This window comes from Carcharhinus amblyrhynchos, chromosome 12 (assembly GCF_965287045.1).
Source record: "Carcharhinus amblyrhynchos chromosome 12, sCarAmb.v2.hapA, whole genome shotgun sequence".
Lineage (NCBI taxonomy): Eukaryota > Metazoa > Chordata > Chondrichthyes > Carcharhiniformes > Carcharhinidae > Carcharhinus > Carcharhinus amblyrhynchos.
The window spans coordinates 5,909,561-5,936,162 of NC_137335.1; the positions used below are offsets into that span (position 1 = coordinate 5,909,561).

The 26,602-nt window shown below is 47.4% G+C and overlaps 1 protein-coding gene across 1 annotated transcript in view; it reads right to left on the reverse strand.

The window, feature by feature from the left end:
* The window catches only part of sptlc3 (serine palmitoyltransferase, long chain base subunit 3), a 79,484-nt gene that overhangs the window by 44,238 nt on the left and 8,644 nt on the right, over positions 1-26,602 (reverse strand). Inside the window, exons 2-4 of the mRNA XM_080199721.1 lie at positions 17,977-18,168; positions 6,641-6,795; positions 4,754-4,902 (exon numbers count right to left, since the gene is read on the reverse strand). Of these exons, the coding sequence (XP_080055847.1) occupies positions 4,754-4,902; positions 6,641-6,795; positions 17,977-18,168 (496 nt within the window). The remainder of the gene's footprint in view (positions 1-4,753; positions 4,903-6,640; positions 6,796-17,976; positions 18,169-26,602) is intronic.

Below are 26,602 nucleotides of genomic sequence, written 5' to 3' on the forward strand. Positions count from 1 at the left end.
TCAATCATGGCTGATATGATTCTCATCCCATTCTCCTGCCTTCTCCCCATAACCCCTGATCCCTTATTGATCGAGAACCTGTCTGTCTCTGTCTTAAAGACACTCAATAACCTAGCCTCCACAGCTCTCTGTGGCAAAGAATCCCATAGATTCACCACTCTCTGGCTGAAGCAATTCCTCCCCATCTCAGTATTAAAGGAGCGTCCCTTCACTCTGAGGTTGTGCCCTTGAGTTCTAGTCTCTCCCACTAGTGGGAATATCTTCTCAACGTCTACTCTATCTGGGCCTCTCAGTATTCTGTAAGTTTCAATTAGATCACCCCTTATCCTTCTAAACTCCACCGAGTACAGACCCTGTCTCCTCCGCCGCTCCTCACATGACAAACCCTTCATTCCTGGGATCATTCTTGTGAATCTCCTCTGAATCCCTTCCAAGGCCAGCACACCCTTCCATAGGTATGGGGCCCAAAACTGCTCACAATATTCCAAATGGAACGTGGGCCGGACCAGCTAAAGACAGCAGATTTTCTTCCCGAAAGGACATTAGCGAACCGGATGAGTTTTTATCTCAATCAATGGTAGTTTGATGGTCACCAAGACTGAGATATGGGCGAGATTCTCTGGCGTTGTTTTCTGGTCCTGCTGCTGGGAATTCCGTTCTTTGGAGTTCATTACCCCAGGTAAGGGCTCAATCATTAAATCTATTCAGGACTGAGATCCATAAATTTTTGGTTGTTATAGGAATCATGAGATATAGGGATAGACCGGGAAAGTGGAGTTGAGGGTGAAGATCAGGCATGACCAGAACAGGCCTGAGGGCTTTGTCAGGAGTCAAGCCAATCAAGAGTTCAGTGAACCTGCCCCAGCATCCGGTCAGCCCAGAGCCAATCGATACCTCCATTTTCCTGGCTTTGTTCCGCCTCCTGTAATACTCCTACTCAACAAGAATCAACGATCTCAGGGAGCAGAGGATCTTGCTGGTGTGAATGGCCAGAGAATTCCGGCCTCCATTTCAATTCCGGATTTTATGATGAGAACCAGTTGCCATGGTGGGATTTGAACTCATGTCTCCAGAGCATTACCCTGGGCTTCTGGATTACGAGTCCAGTGACATTACCGCTCTGGCACCACCTCCACACCAGCCACCCTGTAATAAGTCTGCAGAAATCCATTCACCCAAATCCCTTTACTTACAAACTCTACAGCAGGGCACAGAGTGCTCGCAGTCAGCAGTCTACCTCCGGGGGTGCCAGAGGAACTGACACTCCCACTTAAAAACTAGGAAAAGGCTCCCTGGATTGGCCCATCAATTGTCTCCTTAATCAGGGACACCTCTTATTGTCCAACCAAATAAACAAAATCAAATTAACTTCGGGATAACCTAAAAGGAGAGGAACCGCCTGAAACCAAAAACAAAACGGAAACTTAAAACAGCAAATTAAAATGTGATAAAGGGGGTCAATAACACCCCCACAGTCGCTGCGGTGCCCAGCGGGCACGGAACATGTCAACTGTGCTCTCAGACTCCGCATGCTCCCTTTCCAGAGACACTCGGTCGCGAATGTACCCAGAGGGGCAGTCAGTCAGGTTGGATAACCCCTCGATCGCCTGGGCCTGTAGATGGCACGGCCTTGCCAGGCCCAGGAGCAGATTCACAAGGAGGTCCTCCTCCTTCCCCGCCTCCCCCTCCACACTGGGTGCACTCCTTAATCAGGCAATTCATATTCCAGTAGGCCAACCTCAGTGGTCTGATTGGAGTCATTACACTCCCTCCCCACATAAACAAGAGACGGGAATTCCAGAATTTTCCTTTTGAAAGACTGTGAAGGTCTTTGCTGTGGATGGAGACCCTGCAGGGGGTGTGGGAGATTAATGTAAATTTGTACGGATGAGCTTGTTGATTCTTGTTGAGTAAGAGTATCACGGGAGATGGAACAAAGCCAGGAAAATGGAGGCATTGATTGGCTCTGGTCTCAGTGAACGCTGGGACAGGTTCGCTGAACTCTGATGCAAGTTTGATTGGCTAACTCCTGACAAGCCCTCAAACCTGTTCTGCTGATCCTGGCTGATCTTCCCCCCTCCACAACTCCACTTTCCCACTCTATCCTGTATCCCACGATTCCCACAGCAGCCAAAAATCTATGGATCTCAATCCTAAATACACTCAATGACTGAGAATCTAAAGCCCTCTGGGGTAAAGAATTCCAAAGATCCATCATCCTCTGAGTGAAGAAACTTCTCCTCATCTCAGACTAAAATGGCCGACCCCATGTCAAGAAGGTGTGTCTCCCAGTTCTAGACTCTCCTGCAAAGGCCACTGTGCATCTACCCTGTCAAGTTCTCTAAGAACTGTGTCCATCAACTCTTATTCTTCTTAGCTCCGGGGAATGTAAGCCCATTCTACATTCAGAGGGCAACTTCTCATCGGATGAATCAACCTAGATGCCAACACAGCCATTTTAAAACACCCAAGCACACATCTTATAGAATCCCTACTGTGCAGAAAGAGGCTATTGAGTCTGCACCAACCACATTCCCACCCAGGCCCTATCCCCATAGACCCAGGCCCTATCCCCATAGCCCCAGGCATTTGCCCTAGTTGATCTCCTTGAGATTAAGGGGCAATTTAGCATGGCCAATCCACCTCACCCCGCACATCTTTGGAGTGTGGGAGGAAACTGGAGCACCCAGAGGAAACCCCCACACAGACATGTGGAGAACATGCAGACTCCGCACAGACAGTGACCCAAGGCCAGGAATTGAACCACTGTGTCACTGTGCTGCCTGAGAACACTTGGGGGTGAACGAAAAGAGTTGAGGTTACACCTGAACTGACGGCTGAAGGGCCACCTGAGAGAAGTTTACAAAATGATGAGAGGCACGGATAGAATGGATAGTTGGAGGCTTTTTCCCAGGGCGGAACTGTCAATTATTAGGGGACATAGATTAAAAGTAAAACGGGGAAAGTTTAAAGGAGGTGTGACAGGCAGTTTTTTTTTTACATAGAGGGTGGTAAGTGCCTGCAATGCACTGCCAGACAAGGTGGTAGAGCAAATACAATAGCAATGTTTAAGAGGCATCTTAACAGATACAGGAATGGGCTGGAAATAGAGGGATATGGACCGTAAAAAGACAAAGGATCTTTGGTTTAGAAAGGCTTCATCTGTCGGGGCAGGCTTGGTGGGCCAAAGGGCCCGTTCCTGTGCTGTACTGTCCTTTGTCCTTTCAAAGTGTTTATTTACCTAAACCTGAGTAAATCACTTGCACCTCTGATTTATTTGAGAAACAACCACTTACATTTACTCTTCACTCAAAGGGTGGTGAATCTCTGGAATTCTCTGCCCGTTGAAGTGGTGGAGGCTGCCTCGCTAAATATTTTTAAGACGTGGGTTGATGGGTTTTTGATAAGAGAGGGGATTAAGGGTTATGGGGAGAGGGCGGGAATGTGGAACTGAGCAGCGACAGATCAGCCATGATCTTATTGAAAGGCGGGGCAGGCTCGAAGGGCTAGATGGCCTACTCCTGCTCCTAGTTCTTATGTTCTTATTTATATAGCACCTTTAGCAAATTAAAACATCCCAAGGCGGTTCACAGTCACATTATAAAACAGAGACCCGGGTTCAATTCTGGCCTTGGGTCACTGTCTGTAGGAGTTTAAACATTCTCCCGTATCTGTGTGGGTTTCCTCTGGGTGCTCCAGTTTCTTCACATGGTCCGAAAGATGTGCGGGTTAGGTGGACTGGCCATGCTAAATTGCCCCTTAGTGTCCCATTATGTGCAGGTTCGAGGGATTTTCCGTGCTAAGTGTGCGGGGTTGTGGGGATAGGGTGGGGGAACAGAGGGAGTGCTTTGGGTGAAGATGTTCTTTCGGAGAGATGATGCGGACTCGATGGGCTGATTGGCCTCTTTCTGCACTGTGGGAATTTGATGATTGTCCGAATGCCGGTGCAGCTTAATCATAGAAATCATAGAACCCTACAGTGCAGAAAGAGGCCCTTTGGCCCATCAGATCTGCACCGAACACAATCCCACCCAGGCCCTACCCCCATATCCCTACACATTATACCCACTAATCCCTCTAACCTACACATCCCTGGACATTAAGGGGCAATTTCTTAGCATGGCCAATCAACCTAACCCGCACATCTTTTGGGCTGTGGGAGGGAACCGGAGCACCCGGAGGAAACCCATGCAGACACGGGGAGAACGTGCAAACTCCACACAGACAGTGACCCGAGCCAGGAATCGAACCCAGGACCCTGGAGCTGTGAAGCAGCAGCGCTAACCACTGTGCTACCGTGCTGAGTGTCAGTGCGGTTTGTCACGTGTGCCGTGTATTTATCGCTCAGTCAACCTCTCCGAGAAACAGAACAGCTCCTCTGTGGGAGCCTGCTGTACACAAACTGACGGCTGCACCTCCTAGGTCACCGACCACGCTCGGCTGGCTGCAAGTGCCGGCAAGGTTGTCCAGAGACGCTGTGGAAACGCGAGTGTCTACGGTTTAAAACCTGTCCGGTGAAGGGAGCGACTTGCGAAAGCCAGTGAATGCCACCTTACTGAGCACGGCTGGGTGACTGAGAATCAGCTTCAGCTGCCACAGGACTTTCTGTAGGAAGCAAAGTGAACTCCAGTGACCGACAAATGTCACATACAAAAATGCAATCACCGTGCGTCCGTTTGACTTAGGTCTCTTATCCAGTTAGCTCGGCAGCCAAGGTAAATATTTGCTTACCCACTCACAGACTGTTACATACCCATTTCCTGCCTTGTGCTGCACACTCCCGCACCGTACATCATTGTCACTTCTGCCACCGAGTTCAAGGACTCTCCCTTATTCTCTGCAAAGCCCAGGTAGTTGTAGGAGCCCATGTTGATCACATCTTTAATCACTCGTCCCGTGTACCTGCAGTAAAGGCAGTGCCTGATGTCAAATCTGCAGCTTCACAGAGTTATTTAAAAAAGTTTATTTGCTAGTGTCGCAAGTAGGCTTACATTAACACTGCAATGAAGTTACTGTGAAAATCCCCTAGTCACCACTCTCCGGCGCCTGTTCGGGTACACAGGGAGAGAATTTAGCATGGCCCAATGCACCTAACCAGCACGTCTTTCAGACTGTGGGAGGAAACCCACGCAGACATGGGGAGAACGTACAAACTGCACACAGACTCGAGCTAGGATTTGAACCCGGGTCCCTGGCGCTGTGAGGCAGCAGTGTTAACCACTGTGCCACCAAGCCGCCCCTGTTAGGTGGGAAATACAACTTTATCATTTTCTAATTCGCTGATAAACAGTGACCTTCACAAGTGCTAATCAGAGGCTGCAGATTGAATACACGGAGAGTAAGCACAATTCCAAGGATGCTGGAAATCTGAAATAAAAACAGAAAATGCTGGACGAACTCAGTGAGTCTGACAGCGTCTGTGGAGAGAGAAACAGATTTAATGTTTCAGATCTAAACGACCAGGTTCCTGGACGTAATGGAGATGAGAGAGGGAGAGAGTGTGAGAGAGAAAGTGTGAGAGAGAGGGAGAAAGAGAGAGAGAGTGTATGTGAGTGTGAGAGAGAGTGGGCAAGCGAGAGTGAGTGAGTGAATGAGCAGTTGAGTGTGTGTGTGCGTTTGTGAATGAGCGAGAGAACAAGTGAGCGAATGAGCAAGCACGTGTGAGAGTGAGCGAGCGTGTGAGTGAGCAAATGAGCGTGTGAGCGAGCGTGTATGTGTGAGCAAGTAAGCAAGAGAATGAATAAGTGAGCGAGAGAACGAGTGAGCGAACGAGCAAGCACGTGAGCCAGTGAGTGTGTGAGCGACCTTGTGTGAGAGTGTGAGTGTGTTTGTGTACCCAACCGAATATAAGATATAAAAACAGAAAGTGCTGAGTAAACACAGCGGGTCTGGCAGCATCCGCGGAGAGAGAAGCAGAGTTAATGTTTCGAGACCAACTTGATTCTTCTTTGGAGCTGGATTACACGGATCGTTCAGGCTTTTATCTCCAGCCACAAAAACCATCGCTAGCAAAAACGCCAAGTGAGAAACGAAGGCCATGGCTCCTATTGAAAGGCTGTGATTATCACTCTTGCCTCCGGGTCAGAAGGTTGTGGGTTCAAGTCCCACCCGGGACACGTGTGCATAGAAATGAAGGCTGACACTCTCAGTGTGGCACTGACGGAGTGCTGCATTGTTGGGGGTGCAGATAAGGTGCGATGAAGCAGTGTGTATGGAGACTCAAACACCAGCAGAGAGCAGTCAGGCCAGTGGCCACCTTCTGTGTGGGAGACTCAATGTATTCTAACGATGTGAAGCCAAGTCACACGGTTTGAATTAAAGTCTCCGGTTACAGTTGGCGGATCTCAGATTGGTAGTTAGCTAGAGACCAGAGTCACCCGTGAGCAGTGGAGGAAAAAAGTTAACCAGGGCAAATTCTACTAACAGCAGGATTGGGAGCAGGGTAGATTCCCACTGTGCACAACGGTCATCCCATAAGACAGCACCTCTGAGAGTGCAGCACCCCCTCAGCACGGGACTGCAGTGTAGGTCACCTTCTTGTACTCAAGTGCCTGGAGTGGGATTTGAACCTGAGGAAAGAGTGTTGCACACTCACTCACACGTGTATCAGGGTTAGAAGGCTGCCTCCCTCGTGCTGTACCTGAAAGTCCAATTGTAGTCGTCGGAGACACGCTCCACCAGGTCAAATGTAGGTCCAGGCACGCTGCAGATTGGCCGGTTCCAGTTGTCGCGGACCCTTGTGTACAGATTGCGTTTGTAGAAATTTTCAAAGTCTTGGTAAAGTGGCACAAAATCCTGCATTGTGAAACATCAAACCATCAATTTTACAATCGCAGTAAGTCATTCGCCATATTCCGCAAAGGGTCACACTTATCTGGGGCGGCACGGTGGCACAGTGGTTAGCACTACTGCCTCACAGTGCCAGGGAGCTGGGTTCAATTCTGGCCTCGGGTTTTGCATGTTCTCCCCGTGTCTGCGTGTTTCCTCTGGGTGCTCTGGTTTCCTTCCACAGTCTGAAAGATGTGCTGGTTAATTGCACTGGCCATGCTAATTTTCCCTCAGTGTAACTAAACAGGCACCGGAATGAGGTGGCTGGGGGTTTTCACAGTAACTTCATTGCAGTGTTAATATAAGCCTACTTGTGACTAATAATTCAAGTTTAACATTAAATGGACCACCTCTTGTTTTGAAACAGTGACCCTGAATTCTAGATTCTCCCACAACAGCAAACATCCGCTCCACATCCAACCTGTCGGGGCCCCCTCAGGATCTTATACGTTTCACTCAAGTTGCCTTTTACTCTTCTAAACTCCAATGGATACAAGTTGAACCTATCCATAGTTGTGTGGAGTTTGCACCTTCTCCCCGTGTCTGTGTGGGTTTCCTCCGGGTGCTCCAGTTTCCTCCCATAATCCAAAGATGTCTTGGTTAGGTTGATTGGCTATGCTAAATTAACCCCAGTGTTGGGAGATTAGCAGGCTAACTATGTGGGCTTAAGGGAAGTGGGGAGGGGGGGCTTCACTCCACAAGTGGGTGGCAAATCGAGGAGGCAAATCTCCACAAACTACCACAGCCCAAGCTGAGGCTGAACCTACACAGATAACATCATTCTTTTTACTGGGTGGCACAGTGGTTAGCACTGCCGCCTCACAGCACCAGGGACCCAAGTTCGATTCTCGGTTTGGTTCTGTGTAGAATCTGCACATTCTCCGTGTCTGTGTGGGTTTCCTCCCACAGTCTGAAGGACGTGCTGGTTAGGTACATTGGTCATGCTAAATTCTCCCTCAGTGAACCCAAACAGACACCAGAGTGTGGCAACTGTGGAATTTGCAGTAACTTCATTGCAATGTTGATGTGAGACTAATCAAATAAATAAGTGAATAAGTAAGTATTCTTTCACAGGTTGTGGACACCACTGGCTAGGCCAGCATTTATTGTCCATCCTTAATTGAGAATTGTCTATCCCAGGATGTGAAGACAGAGTCCGGCAGATTGAGTGGAATAGACCATTGGAAGGTCCAACGGTCAAGAAGGCGGTCTCTGCAAGCGTCGTGGAACACAAAGAGCAGGACAAGACTCAGAAAACGTCCTGGTCATCCACTGCGCCTAGTCCCACCTCCAGCCGTCTTGACTCTTGTCTTGCCACTGGATCTAGATATAAATTGGGAAGACAGAGTGAGGCTGACGCTGCGCAACTCTCCCTCACTTTAATCCAAATCAAGCGCTAGTTTCGACACCATCATCACCTTCAACGGTGTAGAGGTCCTCATCGATGACGATGAACGAACAACAACAATTGAGAAGGTGGTGGTGAGCCGCTGCAGTCCATGTGGTGTAGATACACCCACGATGCTGTTAGGGAAGGAGTTCCAGGATTTTGACCCAGAGACAGTGAAGGAACGGTCAATATATTTCCAAGTTAAGGCGGTGAGTAGCTTGGAGGGGAACCTGCAGGCAGTGGTGTCCCCAGGTATCTGCTGCCCTTGTCCTTCCAGGTGGTAGTAGTTGTGGGTTTGGAAGGTTCTGCAGTGCATCTTGCAGACAACACACATGGCTGTCACTGTGTGTTGGCAGTGGAGGGAGTGAATGTTTTTTGATTTGAGTGAAAAGTATTGTTTCTTGTGCACTATACTTAAAGTATACCGTTCATAGTGAAGGAAAGTAGAGAGTGCAGAATATAGTGTTACAGTCACAGTGCAGTGAAAGATCAGCTTAACATGAGGTAGGTCCATTCAAAAGTCTGATGGCAGCAGGGAGGAAGCTGACCTTGAATCGGTTGATATGTGATCTCAGACTTTTATATCTTTTTGTCGAAAGAAGAAAGTAGAAGGGAGAATGTCCGGGGTGCATGGGGGTCCTTAATTATGCTGGCTGCTTTTCCGAGGCGGTTGGAAGTGTAGACAGAGTCAATGGGTGTGAGACTGGTTTGTGTGATGGACTGGGCTTTGTTCATGACCCTTTGTAGTTTCTTGCAATTACCCAGTTCCCTTTCAAAGGTCACTATTGAATCTGCCTCCACTGCCCTTTCATGTAGCATGTTCCAGATCACAACAACTCACTGCACAACTTCTTTCCCCTCAAAAATTACCTTCGGGCTAATTCTATCAGTCAAGGTAGACAGTCACTCAGAACCCACTCCTCTTTCCTTGAGTCTGACTGGTTACAAACTGTCTAACCAACAGATTTCTCCAGCATTTCAAACAACGTCCTACTCATACGAACATACCAGGTAGGAACTGGAGGAGGCCATTCAGCCCCTTATACCTGCTTCACCTTTTTTTTATTCATTTGTGGGACATGGGCATCACTGGCTGGCCAGCATTTATTGCCCATCCCCAGTTGCCCCTTGAGAAGGCGGTGGTGAGCTGCCTTCTTGAAACGTTGCAGTCCACGTGCTGCAGGTTGACCCACAACATCATTAAGGAGGGAATTCCAGAATTTTTACCCAGCGACTGTGAAAGGACAGCGATATATTTGTAAGTCTGCGTGGCGCATGGCTTGGAGGGGAATTTGCAGGTGGTGATGTTGCCATGTATCTGCTGCCCTTGCTGATTTTATTTATTTATTATTGTCACGTGCATTAGCATACAGTGAAAAGTTTTGTTTCTTGCTCGCTATACAAAGCATACCATTCATAGAGAAGGAAACGAGAGAGTGCAGAATGTAGTGTTACTGTCGTAACTAGGGTGTAGAGAAAGATCAACTTAATGCGAGGTAGGTCCATTCAAAAGTCTGACAGCAGTAGGGAAAACGCTGTTCTTGGGTCGGGTTGGTACGTGACCTCAGACTTGTGTATCGTTTTCTCGACAGAAGAAGGTGGAAGAGAGAATGTCCGGGGTGAGTGGGGTCCTTATTTATGCTGGCTGCTTTCTCGAGGCAGTGGAACTGTAGACAGAGTCAGTGGATGGGAGGCTGGTTTGAGTGATAGACTCTGCTTCATTCATGACCCTTTATAGTTTCTTGTGGTCCTAGACAGAGCAGAAGCTGTGTTACAACCAGAAAAAATGCTTTCTATGGCGCATGTGTGAAAGTTGGTGAGAGTTGTAGCTGACATGCGAAATTTCCTTAGTCTCCTGAGAAAGTAAAGGTCTTTCTTAACTATAGCGTCGGCATGGGGGGAATCAGGACATGCTCTCAACCCTTTCTACTTCGTCCCCATTGATGCAGACAGGACAGGTTCTCCTTTATGCTTCCTGAAGTTGTTGACATTGAAGGAGAGATTATTGTTATTGCACCAGTTCACCAGATTGTCTCTCTCATTCCTGTACTCCATCTCGTCATTGTGTGAGATCTGACCAACTACGGTGGTGTCATCAGCAAACTTGAAAATCGAGTTGGAGGGTAAAGTTTAAAGTATATTTATCAGTCACAAGTAGGCTTACATTAACACTGCAATGAAGTCACTCTGAAATTCCCCTAGTTGCCACACTCCGGCGCCTGTTTGGGTAACATTGAGGGAGAATTTAGCATGGCCAACGCATCTAACCAGCATGCCTTTCAGACTGTGGGAGGAGATCGGAGCACCTAGAGGAAACCCACACAGACACGGAGAGAATGTGCAGACTCTGCGCAGACAGTGACTGAAGCTGGGAATTGAGCCCAGATCCCTGGCACAGTGAGGCAACAGTGCTAGCCGCTGTGCCACCTTGCCCCCCCATCTGAAATGTTGACTCTATACCTCTCGGCACAGATGCTGCCAGACCAGTTGAGCATTTCCAGCACTTTACGTTGAGTTTGTTCACACTGAACATATATAGACTTTCTCTCTCATTAGACCTATCTGTGCTCATTCAAGGTTAAAGTCTGAGTAATAGCGCCATGTACGCGGTTAGATAAGCAGAGAGCATCGGCAGGTCATTTAATCACAGGAGATATCACGGTTTGAGTTTAATTACATAAACTAGCTTTGAAATCCTTGAAACATAAAAGGTTCAGCAGCAACGTGATTGAGTTTATTTCGGGGCCTTGAGTTGATGGGGTCAGTGGAGAGAAACTTTCTCCCTGGTGACAAAGTTCAGGACAAGGGGGTCATAACCTTAAAAATCAAAGGTAGATCATTCAGGAAAGAAATGAGGAACTATTTCTTCAGGCAATGAAGTGGGGAACTGTCCTATACAAAGCTCAGTAGATAGTGACTCAATAATTTTAAAGAGGTTTTTCCTGGATGAGGCTTAAAAGGATATGGAGCCAAGGTGAACGGATTTGATCTGATTCATTATTGTCACGTGTATTAGTATACAGTGAAAAATATTGTTTCTTGCGTGCTATACAGACAAAGCATACTGTTCATGGAGAAGGAAAAGGAGAGTGTGCAGAATGCAGTGTTACAGTCATAAAGAAAGATCAACTCAGTGCAAGGTCATTCAAAAGTCTGATGGCAGCAGGGAAGAAGCTGTTCTTGAGTCGGTTGGTACGTGACCTCAGACTTTTGTGTCTTTTTTCCCCAAACGGAAGGTGGTGGAAGGGAGATTGTCCGTGCTGCATGGGGTCCTTAATTATGCTGGCTGCTTTCCTGAGACAGTGGAAAGTATAGATGGAGTCAATGGATGGGAGGCTGGTTTGAGTGATGGACTGGGCTTTGTTCATGACCTTTTGTAGTTTCTGCGGTCTTGGGCAGAGCAGGAGCCATACCAAGCTGTGATACAACCAGAAAGAATGCTTTCTATGGTGCATCTGTAAGTTAGTGAGAGTTGTAGTTGACATGCCAAATTTCCTCAGTCTTCTGAGAAACTAGAGTTGTTGGTGAACTTTCTTAACTATAGCGTTCGCATGAAGGGACCAGGACAGGTTGTTGGTGACCTGGACACTGAAAAACTTGAAGCTCTCGACCATTTCAATGGAGTTAAGGACAGAGTCCCAGGAATGAGATAAAGAATCTGGTGAACTGATGCGGCAACAATGATCTCTCCCTCAATGTCAACAAAATGAAGAAGATTGTCATTGACTTCAGGAAGCATAAAGGAGAACATACCGTCTACATCAATGGGGATGAAGTAGAAATGGTCGAGAGCTTCAAGTTTTTAGGCACCCACATCACCAACAACTTGCCCTGGTCCCCTAATGCTGACACTATTGTTAAGAAAACCACCAACGCCTCTATATTCTCAGAAGATTAAGGAAATTTGGCATGTCAGCCTCGACTCTTACTAATTTTTTTACAGATGCACCATAGAAAGCATTCTTTCTGGTTGTAACACAGCTTAGTATGGGCTCCTGCGCTGCCCAAGACCACAAGAAACAACAATAAGTCGTAAACGTAGCCCAGTCCATCACGCACACCAATCAGCATAATTAAGGACCCCATGTGTCCTGGACATTCTCTTTCACCTTCTTCCATTGGGAAAAAGATACAAAAGTTTGAGGTCACATACCAACCGACTCAAGAACAGCTTCTTCCCTGCTGTCATCAGGCTTTTGAATGGACCTACATCACATTAAGTTGGTCTTTCTCTACACCTGAGCTATGACTGTAACACTACATTCTGCACTCTCTTCTTTCCTTCTCTATAAACAGTATGCTTTGTCTGTATAGTGCGCAAGAAATAATGCTTTTCATTGTGTGTTAATATATGTGACAATAATAAATCAAATCAGTTAAAGTACAGGTTAGCCAGGTTTTAAGGTTTATTTATTAGTGTCACATGTAGGCTTACATTAACGCTGCAATGAAGTTAGTGTGGTCTCATGAATAATTGAACAGGCTGGAGAAGCCGAGAGGGTTTAATGCAATGTGTGTGTGGGGGGTGAAGCCCCAGATGCAGAACGATGCAGTACAGGAGGCCATTTGGCCCATCTCCTCAATGACAGAGGACAGGGGGGTTTGTCCAATGCAAAACTCATATAATTTTCCATGGGTTTTGAAAGGAGCTGGATTATTTCAGATCTGCTCCTGGCCCCGGGGTACCAGAGCAGAGTGATTGCTGCAAACCAGAAATTCGACATTCCTGCGCCGCTCCAGGACAGGCTGCCTTCATTGTGAAATCACAAGATTGTCATTTTTTCAATACCTGTCTCCTGCTGAGAGAAGAAAAACTTATCACACCCTCTCAGCACAGCAGGCAACGAACGTGGACCGCCATCCCTCCCGTGCCACATACACAATCTGTGCTCCACCGCCCGTCCAAACCTTACAGCCCCTGCCCTTATACTCACATCTAGTACACCCCTTCCCAATTCTCCCCTCACCCCTGGCTGTGCTCGCTGACCGACCCCACTAAGCAACGGGTATCCTGTGCATCCACAGATTCATAGATGCTTACAGCACAGAAGGAGGCCATTCAGTCCATTGTGTCCAGTCAACAAGGATTGGGACACTAATTTTCCAGCGCTTGGTTCAAAGCCCTGGAGGTTGGGGTGTGGAATGCACTGCCTGCTGTGGTAGTGGACTCAGACACTTTTGGAACTTTCAAGCGGTTATTGGATAGGCACATGGAGCACTCCAGAATGATAGGGAGTGGGATAGCTTGATCTTGGGTTTGGACATAGCTCGGCACAACATTGAGGGCTGAAGGGCCTGTACTGTTCTATGTTCGACGTTACACAGCACAAGTGAATATCTAAATACTTCTTAAACGTATGAGAGTTTCTGACTCAACCACACTTTCAGGGAGTGAGTTCCAGTCTCCCACCACCCCTCTCTGGGTAAAAAGTTTCTCCTCAACTACCCTCTTAGGCTTCTGTTTCTTACCTTAAATCTTTGCTCCCCCTGTTATTGGCCCTTCTAACTAATGGAAAAAGTGCCTTCATACCCCTATGAATGCCCCTCATAATCTTCATGTGGAGATGCCAGCACTGGATTGGGATGGGCACAGTAAGAAGTCTCACATCATAAGGTTGAAGCTACCTGATGAAGGAGCAGTGCTCTGAAAGCTCGTGACTCCAAATAAACCTGCTGGACGTTAACTCGGTGTGGTGAGACTTCTTACTGTTCTCAGAATCTTACACATTTCTATCAGATTCCCTCTCCATGGGAAACAGCCTCCAGCCTGTCCTGTCCCTCCTCACAGATCAGACACTCCATCCCAGGTAGTACCCTGGTGAATCTCCTCTGCACCCTCCGCAGAATCTTTGACATACATCCCACCCAGGCCTTATTCCTGTAACCTCACGTATAACCCATCACTAATTTCCCCTACCCTGCACATCTTTGGACGGAGATGGGAAACCAGAGCACTCAGAGGAAACCCACGCAGATATGGTGAGAATGTGCAAACTCCACACAAGACAGCCACCCAAGGCTGGAATCAAACCTGGGTCCCTGGTGCTATAAGGCAGCAGTGCTAATCACTCTGCCACCGTGCTGCCCTCTCCAGAGCAATCACATCCCTGATTTCAATCACTCCACCATTGCTGGCTGCACCTTTTGTTATCTCATTATCAAGTTCTGGGCAACACGGTGGCACAGTGGTTAGCAACGCTGCTTGACAGCACCAGGGACCCGGGTTCGATTCCCAGCTTGGGTCACTGTCTGAGCAGAGTCTGCACATTCTCCCCGTGTTTGCATGGGTTTCTTTTGGGTGCTCTGGTTTCCTCCCACACTCCAAAGCTGTGTGGATTAGGTGGACTGGCTATGCTAAATTATCCTTAGAGTCAGGGGGACTAGCAGGGTAAATATGCAAGGTTATGCGAGTATTGCCCGGGTGGGATTGCGATAGGTGCAGATTCAATGCACCTAATGGCCTCCTCCTGCACTGTAGGGATTCTATGAATATCTCCTCATGTCATTGAGTGTCAAGTCTTGTTTGGCAATGCTCCCATGACGCAGCTGGGGACATCCTACCACCTCAAAGGACGCTACATAAATGCAAGTTGTTGTTGTTGTTATTGGATGGCCACGTCGGAAATCTTTTACCAAGCATCGATAGCCTTCATCTAGTGCCAGAGATCATTTCCGACATCAAATCACACTTCACCAGTTGGAACAGCTTGTTTTACTTACTGTCGCTGTTCACCTTGGAGAGAGAGTTTCTAAGTATTGGACAAAGGTCAGACATTACCCCGAGCCCAGTCTCTGCTCTGCATCCTGTAACCGTTGGTTGCTGGGCATCCTCCCTGTTACTGGAGAGAGATCTGTAAGCTCGCTGAGCCGAATGTATTGGGCAGATCTACTTCTCCCTCGCTGTTAATCCCGTGTAAGGGACCCACCCGCTGGCTCCTCATGTCCAGTTCTAATGCATTTGCTGTCTTCTCAATTGTTAACTTTACAAATATCACAAATGGAAAAAAAATAGTAATAATTTGAGGGTAAATCTGGGGCGTTCGGGGTGGCACTGCTGCCTCACAGAGCCAGGGACCCGGGTTCAATACCGGCCTCGGGTCACCGTCTGTGAGGACTTTGCACATTCTCCCCATGTCTGCGTGGGTTTCCTCCCACATTCTGAAAGACATGCTGGTTAGGGTGCATTGACCCAGACAGGCGCCGGAGTGTGGGAGGCTAGGGAAGCTTCACAGTAACTTCATTGCAGTGTTAATGTTACTTGTAACTAATAAATAAATTTTAACTTTTAGGACAAGGGGGTAAAACCATTTAAGGACTGGGGTGAGGAGAAATTTCTTCGCACAGAGGGTGGTGAATGTGTGGAATCCACTACCACAGAAAGCAGCTGAGGCCAAAACATTATCTGATTTCAGGAAGAAATTTGATATAGCTCTTGGGGATGAAGGATGGGAGGATGGAGGGGGTGGGGAATCAGGATGTTGAATCTGACAATCATCCATGATGGCGGAGCAGGCTCGAAGGGCCAAATGGCCTCCTCCTGCTTCGAGTTTCGATGCTTTAATTCAGAAGCAGGAATTCAGGAGAAACTGCTTTCCCGCAAAAAGTGGTGAGAATATGGAACTTGTCACCGCAGGCAGCGGCTGAGATATATCAGAATGCGAGTCTTTCTTTGATCAGGGGGACTTTGGAAGTGCGCGTGAAAACAAAGGAGAATGGTGTCAGGAAATTCAGGAGTGCACCTGTGGTCAGTGACGACTGACGTTCCATGTGATGATAAGAATTTAACTGAGGTGTAATTAAAGAGTGTCCTGACTTCAGAATGAGATAGGTTTCACACCACACTCTGCTGATCTGCCTCTCGTGCTCAGCTGACTGCTTGCTTTGCTGATTCTTGTTCCTCTTTCGTTTCACATAGGTCTCTTCCCCCCCTGGCCACTTCACCACATCCTCGGGGTCTCTGCTTCTCAAGCTCCCCCCCTACTTCTGGTGCTTTGCATACCGCTCTGTCACATGGTTATGTCTCCTGCAACTTGCCAGTCGGGGAGTCTTTGACATCTCCGTTCAGGCCGGTGGCCTACAAAGAGGCAGCTGCTGTTCACAAAGCATTTACAGCTCGCAAACAGGCCATTCGGTCCATCTGAGCCATGCTGTTAATACTCCAGGTGAGCCCCCAACCACCACCCCTAGGAGTTAGATGAGGAAAGTCCCAGATGCCCACCCCACTCCCTCTGACCCCCTGCCCCACTGGCTCATACCCCGTCTGGCCTCTCCCCTGCTCTCCCTCTCACCCCCGCCCTGTGCTGCACACTCCCAATGACTCCCTGCCCCATTGGTCCATTTCCCTTCCAGCCCCCTCCATCACACCCTGAATGAGATTCTGTGTTGACGTGCACCTTTAAAATTGGAATCATATTAATTTGATTTTGTTTTTAGTTGGCATTGCCCCTAGGTATGATTGATCTTTGGGCAGCTTTGATTTTCTCGTGGGCTTTTCAAAAAAAAAATCAGACCCATGAAGCTGCCTGAAGGTCAGAATCAGCAGCCCAGCAATTAGGCTGACAGACTGGCTTTAAAAAGATTGGAACTTTCCAGTTTAGTGTGTGGCTCCAGCTGTTCAGTCTGGACGGTGAAAAACCTCAGTTTAGAGCCTTAGACCTGCCCCTGTCCCACTCGTACCATCCCTCTCTCTCCTGACTTCCTGATAGGCCTTTTGGAGAGTCGGTGCAGACTCAACGAGCCGAATGCACTGCAGAGATTCTATGGTATTAGATAAAACAAGATGCAAGAACCTCATCACCGAAGAGGTTTAAAAGTAAACAATTTGGAGCCAGTTGCTGTAAACTGAGTAAAATTGCTGTTTAAACTACACCAGGAGAAAGGAACTGTATGGATACATCACCTCTGATGACCTCAGACTGAGAATGTGAAAGGCACTATACAAATGCAAGTTTTGCAACCAGCGAGATTTAGGGTAGATCATTTAGGACAGAGATGAGGAGACATTCCTTCACCCAAAGAGTGGTGAGCCTGTGAAATTCATTGCCACAGGAAGTTGTTGATAGAAAAACATTGAATGTATTCAAGAGGCAACTGGATATAGCACTTGGGGCGAATGGAGTTTGCATGTTCGCTCTGTGTCTGCATGGGTTTCCTCCTGGCGCTCCGGCTTCCTACCACAGTCCAAAGATGTGTGGGTCAAGAGGATTGGCTATGCTAAATTGCCCCTTAGTGTCAGGAGGATCAGCAGGGTAAACATGTGGGTGTTACAGGGATAGGGCCTGAGTGGGATTGTGGTCAGTGCAGACTCAACGGGCCTCCATCTGCACTGTAAGGATTCTATGATCCTATGGGATCAAAGGTTATGGGGAGAAAGCAGGATTAGGCTATTGATTTGGATGATGAACAATGATGGTCATGAATGGCAGAGCAGGCTCGAAGGCCCGAATGGCCTCACTCTGCTCCTATCTTCTATGATTTTATGTTTCTTTGGTGGTGAAGGGGTGGGGTTGTTCCAGACCCTCTCCTGGTGGAATAGCCTCCAACTGCATTCACTACAGGCCACACAGGTGAAGCAGGAATGAGGTGCAACTTGGCACTAACCCCACTGCGACTTTAATCAGCACTCCCGGTTAAAGTAGGCTCAACCGAAGAGTGTAAAAACAGAGAAGATAAAAATGGCAAGCCGGCGTGGCCAGACAACATTCGAAGCAACATTCGCCATTAAACATCTACATCCACCTTGGCCGAGGAAATCGTACCTTTTGCTCTTTTCTCTCCTGAGACGCATGGCATTTTTCGAGACCCCAGGCACGCATAAAGTCCCTCAGGTACCCAAACAAGGTGACAATCCCATAGCCCATGTAGGTGAGGACAGGCACGTATATCGGAGGCTGCTCAAATGTTTCCGAGAAAGCCTTCTTGTGGTGTTCCACTGTGGGCTTGACTTTGTACTGTGGGGGAAAGAACCAAAGGGAAGATGGGTTAGTGATTTGATTTGACTTATTGTTGTCACGTGTATTAATATACAGTGAAAAGTACTGTTTCTTGTGCACAGACCATAACACAAAAAACACAGGAGCAGAATTAGGCCACTCGGCCCATCGAGTCTGCTCTGCTATCCAATCGTGGGTGATTTTCTTTATCTCATCCCCATTCTCCTGCTTTTTCCCCATAAGCCCTGATCCTCTTATTAATTAAGAAGCTATCTGTCTGAATCTTAAAGACGTGCAACACACCGTTCAAAAAGTACACAGGGGAGAAGGAAAGGAGGGGGTGCAGAATGTAGCATTACAGTCATAACCAGGGTGTAGAGAAAGGTCAGTTTAATACAAGGTAAGTCCATTCAAAAGTCTGACGGCAGCAGGGAAGCTGTTCTCGAGTCGGTTGGTACGTGTTCTCAGAATATTGTATCTTTTTCCTGACGGAAGAAGGTGGAAGGGAGAATGTCCAAGGTGCTTAATTATGTTGGCTGCTTTGCCGGGGCAGTGGGAAGTGTAGACAGAGTCAATGGATGGGAGGCTGGTTTGCCTGATGGGACTGGGCTACATTCACAATCCTTTGTAGTTTCTTGCAGTCTTGATCAGAGCAGGAGCCATACCAAGCTGTGTTGCATCTGAAAAGGATGTTTTCTTTGGTACATTTGTAAAAATCAGCGAGTTGCTGTGGCCATGCTGAATTTTCTTAGCTTTAGTGCGGGGGGGGTAGGCACCCCTTCATTCACAGACTGCAGCATGAGGCTTCACCCCATGACGATCAGCAACAAGCTGACAATGTATAACTAACTAAACTTGTGACAGCCTTCCCTCAATTCAACCTGCTTAGCATTACAGCTTACCGTTAAAAATTTAACTTTTATTTCTTAGTCACAAGTAATTAACACTGCAATGAAGTTACTGTGAAATGAAGTTACTTAGTCGCCACACTCTGGCGCCTGTTCGGTTTCACTGAGAGAGAATTTAACATGGCACCCTAACCAGCAAGTCTTTCAGACTGTGGGGGGAAACCCACGCACACATGGGGAGAATGTGCAAACTCCACACAGACAGTGACTCAAGCCGGGAATCGAACCCAGGTCCCTGGCGCTGTGAGGCAGTAGTGCTAACCCACTGTGTCACTGTTCTGGCCACCGTGAAGTTATAGTCAAGGTTACAGACAACGTGTGAACGCTTCTAGTCTCAATATTATGAAAAGGATATACAGATACTGCAGAAGATGCAAAAAGTATTTGCACAAACCTCTTGGAAAGATTGAACAGGCTTGGGTTCATTTATATTTTTTTTAAAAGGGCCAGTGGCGACCTGATAGAGTGGTCTTTACAATGGTGAAGGGGTTTGATAGACACAGAGATGCTCGTGCTTGTGGAGGAGATCACAACTAGATACCTTCAGTATGATGGTGGCAAATAAATCCAATGGGGAATTCAGGAGAAACTCTTTGCACAGTGAGTGGCGAGAACGTGGAACATTGTTAGTGCAGGGGATGGTCACGGTGATTCGGAAGAAGCTGGGTAAATCCGTGAGGGAGAAAGGAGTAGAAGAATATGTTGATAGGGTGAGATGAAGAGGGAGTGGGAGGAGGTTTACAAGAAACACCAACACTGGTATGGAGCAGATGGGCCAAATGACCTGTTACTGTACTGGAGTGTGTTTGGCAGAGAGGGACGGAGGACCGTATTTATCAGTTTCTCAATATCTCCCATCCTTCGACAGGTTTCCACTCACAATGCTAAACAAACGTGTGCAAAGTTCCGCTGGATTGCACTATGCAGCGATCTGCTCAGCCTGGGAATCGAGAACAAGGGTCCCAGTGAAGACTGTCCCTCTGGATTTCCTTTCTGTCCGCATATATTCCCAGCCTGACACGTTTCCGGGATTTCTGCACTCCTCTCAGTCCAGCCTCTTTGATTTCAATCACCCCACCGTTGGCGGCCGAGACTTCAGTTGCCGAGGCCCCCAGTTCATCCAGAACTCCCTCCACAAACCTCTCCGTCTCACCTTCCTCTCTCCCCCCTCAGCCCTCGCCCTCTCTGCCCCCTTACCCTTCAACCCCCTCTCGCCCTTTCACCCTTCAACCCCCTCTCGCCCTTTCACCCTTCAACCCCCTCTCGCCCTTTCACCCTTCAACCCCCTCTCGCCCTTTCACCCTCTTCCTCTCTTCTCTTTACCCCTCTTTAACCACGTTCTTGCTCACACTGTGCGTTTATTAAGGTGAAGTGCACTGTTTTACGTTACTACGTTGGCGATGCTAGGTAACGGGGAATGTTAGTAGTCTGCTATTCATGAGCAACTGCACACAAACCAAGGCTTCAAACTGTGACCTCTCTATGTCACATCCTCTACAGTCTCCAACCCAAAATAATTTTGTAACCTCAAACAATCAGCATTTTCAGTTCACAGTGTGCTCCAGCGTAGGAGGTGGCCACTCAGCCCTTTGTACTAGCGCCAGCTGCTTCAGACTTCTTCCACTTTATCATAACTTGAGAAGCTGCCTGGAGTTTTTCAACTCACTGGCGAGCATTCAGACCTGTCTTGGATCTCTGGCTCTGCACAGGGCGAGAGACACTGTGCTCCTTGCAAGGTTTAATATTTATTTTTAGACATCCAGTCAGTTCTCTGCGTTGGGACAAACTGAAATCTAAAACGCCCCTCTAAAAATAAATAGCAGCAATATGAGAAGAACTGTCCCTCTGTGACATTCACCCCTCAATCAACCCCAAAAGCACCTTAACTCTACACCACACCTTCCCTTTCAAGCTGAGGATACGCAACACCTGTCCTTTTACCTCCTCCCCTCTGACTGTTCCAGCCTATAAACGCGGTGACACAGAGAAGGATTGGTATTCCTTCGACTCCAGCATCCCACTTTCACTGGGTCGACTAAACACAAGTAGACTAGTCACCCAGAGACCTAGGGTAACGCTCTAGGGACCTCCATTCAGTCCACAAGCACGACCCCCTCACCTGTCCTTCTAATTCTCCACCTTCCTCCCACTCTCCTACTTTGGCCATTCACGGTGAAGCCCACCTCAGCTTTCGGTCAGGCCCTTTCCAGCCTTCCTGGCTAAACACTGAATCTCAGAACATAACCACTTCCTCCAACTTGGAAGACAGCAACCGTTCTGCATTTGCCATTTACATCTGCTCTAGACCCATCATCTTTATCACAACTAGTAAGTACTGTTAATACAGAAGTTAACTGCAGAATAGCAAAGGCAAGTTCTGCTTTCGGCAGACTGCGCTCCACTGTATGGGAACCAGCCCAGCCACAAAACTGACGGTCTACAGTGCCACGGTACTCGCTACCCTCCTGTGTGTCTGTGAAACGTGGACTGTGTATCGAAAGCATGCAAGACAGCTCAATCATTTCCACATGACTTGTCTTCGCAGAATATTACGCATCAGATGGCAAGACAAAGTACCAGACACTGAAGTTCTCTCTAGAGCAAGTCTATCATCAGTCCACACACTGCTGATGAGAGCGCAGACCCGCTGGGCAGGTCATGTCATCTGTACAAGCGCATACCCAAGCAGCTCCTTTTTGGGGATCTCTCTGCTGGAAGACGCTCACATGGAGGGCAGAAGAGACGTTACAAAGACACACTCAAGGCCTCCCTGAAGTCGCTCGACATTGATACGACCACCTGGGAAACGCTGGCACAAAACCACCCTAACCTGGCGTTGCCTCATTCACAACGGCTGTCAAGCTTACGAAGCAAGGTGCATTGCTGAAACACAACTTAAGCGCGAGCTGAGCAAGTCCAGAGCCATCAGTGCAATAACTACTGTGCCTACACAAGTCTGTCCAATATGTGCCAGGACATTCCATGCCCGAATTGGCCCTGATCAGTCACCTTCAGACACACTGCATACAACCTCAAAATGACTAATGGTGTTGAGCTCCTCATTGAAAATGATGGATGAACAACTTAACTCAGACCCATCTTCTTAGTGGTTTGATACAATGGAGTTGGGGATTTGGGGTGAGTTGGGACACGAAGCCAAAGAAAAAGCAACCTGAAAACAAACCTTACGTTAACATAAAGGTTTAAAGTTTATTTATTAGTCACAATTAGGCTTACATTAACACTGCAATGAAATTACTGTGAAAATTCCCTAGTCACCACACTTCGGCACCTGGTCGGGTACACAGAGAATTTAGCATGGCTGATGCACCCAACCAGCACATCTTTCGGACTGTGGGAGGAAACCGGAGCACCCGGAGGAAACCCATGCAGACATGGGGAGAATGTGAAGACTCCACACAGACAGTGACCCAAAGCCGGAATCGAAACCAGGTCCCTGGTGCTGAGGCCGCAATGCTAACCACTGTGCCACCCCAAACATGGGGTTATTTCAAAATCCTCCCCGATAAACATCCATCCATTGACTCTGTCTACACTTCCCGCTGCCTTGGAAAAGCAGCCAGCATAATTAAGGGCACCACGCACCCCGGACATTCTCCCTTCCACCTTCTTCCAATGGGAAAAAGATATAAACATTTTCGGTCACGTATCAATTGACTCAAGAACAGCTTCTTCCCTGCTGCAGTCAGACTTTTGAATGGACCTACCTGCCTTATATTAAGTTGATCTTTCTCTATACCCTAGCTATGACTGTAACACAACATTCTGCACTCCCTCTTTTCCTTCTCTACATATGATATGTTTTTTCTGTAAAGCATACAAGAAAACAATACTTTTCACTGTATGCTAATACATGCGACAATAATAAATCAAATCAAACCCCACCTTCTTCCATTGGGAAAAAGATATGTGACCTTAGATTTTTGTATCAACCAACTCAAGAACAACTTCTTCCCTGCTGTCATCAGACTTTTGAATCATAGAAATCATCACAGAAACCCTACAGTACAGAAAGAGGCCCTTCAGCCCATCGAGTCTGCACCAACCACAGTCCCACCCAGGCCCTATCCCCAATCTGTACATATTTTACCCACTAATCCTCTCTAACCTATGCATCTACAGTCAATTTAGCATGGCCAATCAACCTAACCCGCACATCTTTGGACTGTGGGAGGAAACCAGAGCATCCGGAGGAAACCCACGCAGACATGAGGAGAATGTGTAAACTCCACGCCTTGCATTAAGTTGATCTTTCTCTACACCTTAGCAATGACTGTAACACTACATTCTGCATTCTCTCCTTTCCTTCTGTATAAACGGTATGCTTTGTCTGTATAGCATGCAAGAAACAATGCTTTTCACTGTGTCCCAATACACATGACAATAATAAATCAAATCAAAACTTCATCTTCAATATTGAATTCATTCATTCTTTTTTAAAATGTATTTACCAACTTCATGTACAAAGTTATTATTGTTCTCAGCAACACAAACCTATATGACATTGAATAAAATAGGAAACACTCCCCTGAGAAAACTTGTTTTGAACAAACATGTTTGAGGAGGATAAAACAAGTTTAGCAGCAGCTTATCTCTGCTGTGTTTTAACAGACATGATGTGGAGATGCCAGCGTTGGACTGGGGTAAACACAGTAAGGAGTCTGACGACACCAGGTTTAAGTCCAACCAATTTATTTGATAATAAACTCACAAGCTTTCAGGGTTTGCCCCTTCATCAGGCGAATGGAGAGTTCTGGCCTCAGGCAGAGCATATAACAGCACAGGCAGTTTACAGATTACTGATTAGAATGCAAATCTTTATACCTAACCTGCTATTCAAGTCTTAAAGTGGCCGACAATGTGAGTGGAAGGAGCATTAAGCCCAGGTTAAAGAGATGTGTATGGTCTCCAGGCAGTATAGTAAGTGAGGTTTAGCAAACCCAGGCAAGGCACAGGAGTTACAGATAGTGCGACATGAACCCAAGATGTAAAGACTCGCATTCTAATCAGTAATCTGTAAACTGTCTGCACTGTTATATGCTCTGCCTGAGGCCAGAACTCTCCATTCGCCTGACGAAGGGGCAAACCCCGAAAGCTTGCGGGTTTACTATCAAATAAATCGGTTGGACTTTAACCTGGTGTTGTCAGACTTCTTACCATGTCTTAACAGATCCAGGAATGGATCCGGGGCACTCCAAATTGGAAAGGATTTGGGGGATGGAAGATCACGGTGGAGGACTAGAATCAGCCAAGCTCCAACAACACCCCAGAGGCTCCAAGCCATACAGGATAAAGCAGCCCCACTTGATTGGCACCTCATCCACCACTGTAAACATTCACTCCCTCTACCACTGATGCACAGTAGCAGCAGTGTGTACCATCTCCAAGATACACTGAAGCAACTTACCAAAGTTCCTCCTATACCACCTTCCAAACCTGCCGTCTCTACCACCTAGAAGGACAAGGGCAGCAAATACCAGTGAACACCGCCACCTGCAAGTTCCGCTCCCAATCACACACTCTCCTCAGCTGGAAATATAATCGGCCGTTCCTGTACTGTCGCTGGGTCAAAATGCTGGAACTCCCTCTCTAACAGCACAGTGGGTGTACCCACACTACACGGACTGTGGTGGTTTCAAGAAAGCAGCTCACTACCAGCTGCTCAGAGGGCAATTAGGGATAAAAGAGAAACCTATAAAACTTGAACAAAACTAGACAGGGTAGATGCAAGAAGGATGGTTCCCGATGGTGGGGGTGCCCAGAACCAGGGTTCACAGTCTGAAGGTGCAGGGTTGACAGTTTAGGACAGAAATGAAGAAAAATTTCTTCATCCAGAGAATGGTCAGGCTGTGGAATGCACTATCACAGAAAATAGTTTTTTAAAAAAATTATACCCAATCAAAAAACCAAATTGGCCTAATTGGCCCTACAAGAGAGATATTACAGACCCAAGCTGACAAAAGAGGGTCTGTTCTTCCTGTCTTGGGTTCAATCAAGAAGATCCAAGCTGACAGGAGCAGGCATTACGTAAGACCATAAGACCACAGGCCATAAGACATAGGAGCAGAATTAGACCGCTCAGCCCATCGAATCTGCTCCGCCATTCAATCATGGCTGATATTTTTCTCATCCCCATTCTCCTGTCATTTCTCCATAACCCCTGATTCTCTTATTAATCAAGAACCTATCTATCTCTGTCTTAAAGACACTCAATGACCTGGCCTTCACAGCCTTCTGTGGCAAAGAGTTCCACAGATTCCCCACTCTCTGGCTGAAGAAATTCCTCCTCATCTCTGTTTTAAAGGATCGCCCCTTTAGCCTGAGGTTGTGTCCTCTGGTTCTAGTTTTGCCTAGTAGTGGAAACATCCTCTCCACGTCCATTCTATCCAGGCCTGGCAGTATCCTGTAAGTTTCAATAAGATCTCCCCTCATCTTGCATCCCCTCCTGGGCTTGATCTGAGCTCCATCTTGGCCAAAAGGCCTCCCCTTGCTCCTATTTCGTGTTTTTATGTTTCTTTGGGTAACAAATACTGGCCTAGCCAGCAATGGCACACAATCTGTGAATGAATGGAGGAATTATTTCACAACAGAGTTATTGGGACCAAGTGCAGGAAGGGAGGGAATGATGGCTGGGAGTCAGTCAGGATGAGGGAAGGGACAGGATAGGGAGAGAGAGGGGGTTGTTGAAGGTCAAGACAGGTGAGGTTGATGATGACAACAGGTTGAAAAGAGGCAAAGCAGAATCATGACGACTGATATTGGATAACAGAAATGACTAGGTCTGGTTTACAAACGGAAATCATTGAATCATAAAATCCTACACTGCAGAAGGAGGCCATTTGGCCCATTGAGTCTGCACTGACCACAATCCTACCTATCCCCATAACCTCATGCATTTACCCTAGCTAGTCCCCAACATAAGGGGCAATTTAGCATGGCCAATCAACGCAACCAGCACATCTTTGGACCGTGGGAGGAAACCCATACAGAGATGGGGAGAACGTGCAAACTCCGCACAGACAGTGACCCGAGCTGGGAATCGAGCCCGGGTTCCTGACGCTGTGAGGCCGCAGTGGTTACTCTGTCAATTGTCTGAAATCTGTGTCCTCCACATTCCCATCCTCTTATCACTGGAAACAGTTGCTCCTGAATTACACAAAATCCCTCCAGGATTTTGAACATTAAATCTCCCCCTTAACCCCCACCTCTTATCCAGCTACAGTCACATTGCTGGGACTTTGCTGTGCATTAACTGGCTGCCACATTTCCCATGCTGCAACAATGACCACACGTCAAACAACGTTTAAGTAAAAGCAAAAAAATTTGCAGGCGCTGGAAGTCTGAAATAAAAATGGAAAAGTCTGAAAAAACACAACAGGTTTCGGTGGCACAGTGGTTAGCACTGCTGCCTCACTCTGCCAGGGAGCCGGGTTCAATTCCAGCCTCGGGTCACTGACTGTGTGGAGACTGCACATTCTCCTCGTGTCTGCCTGGGTTTCCTCCGGGGGCTCTGGTTTCCTCCC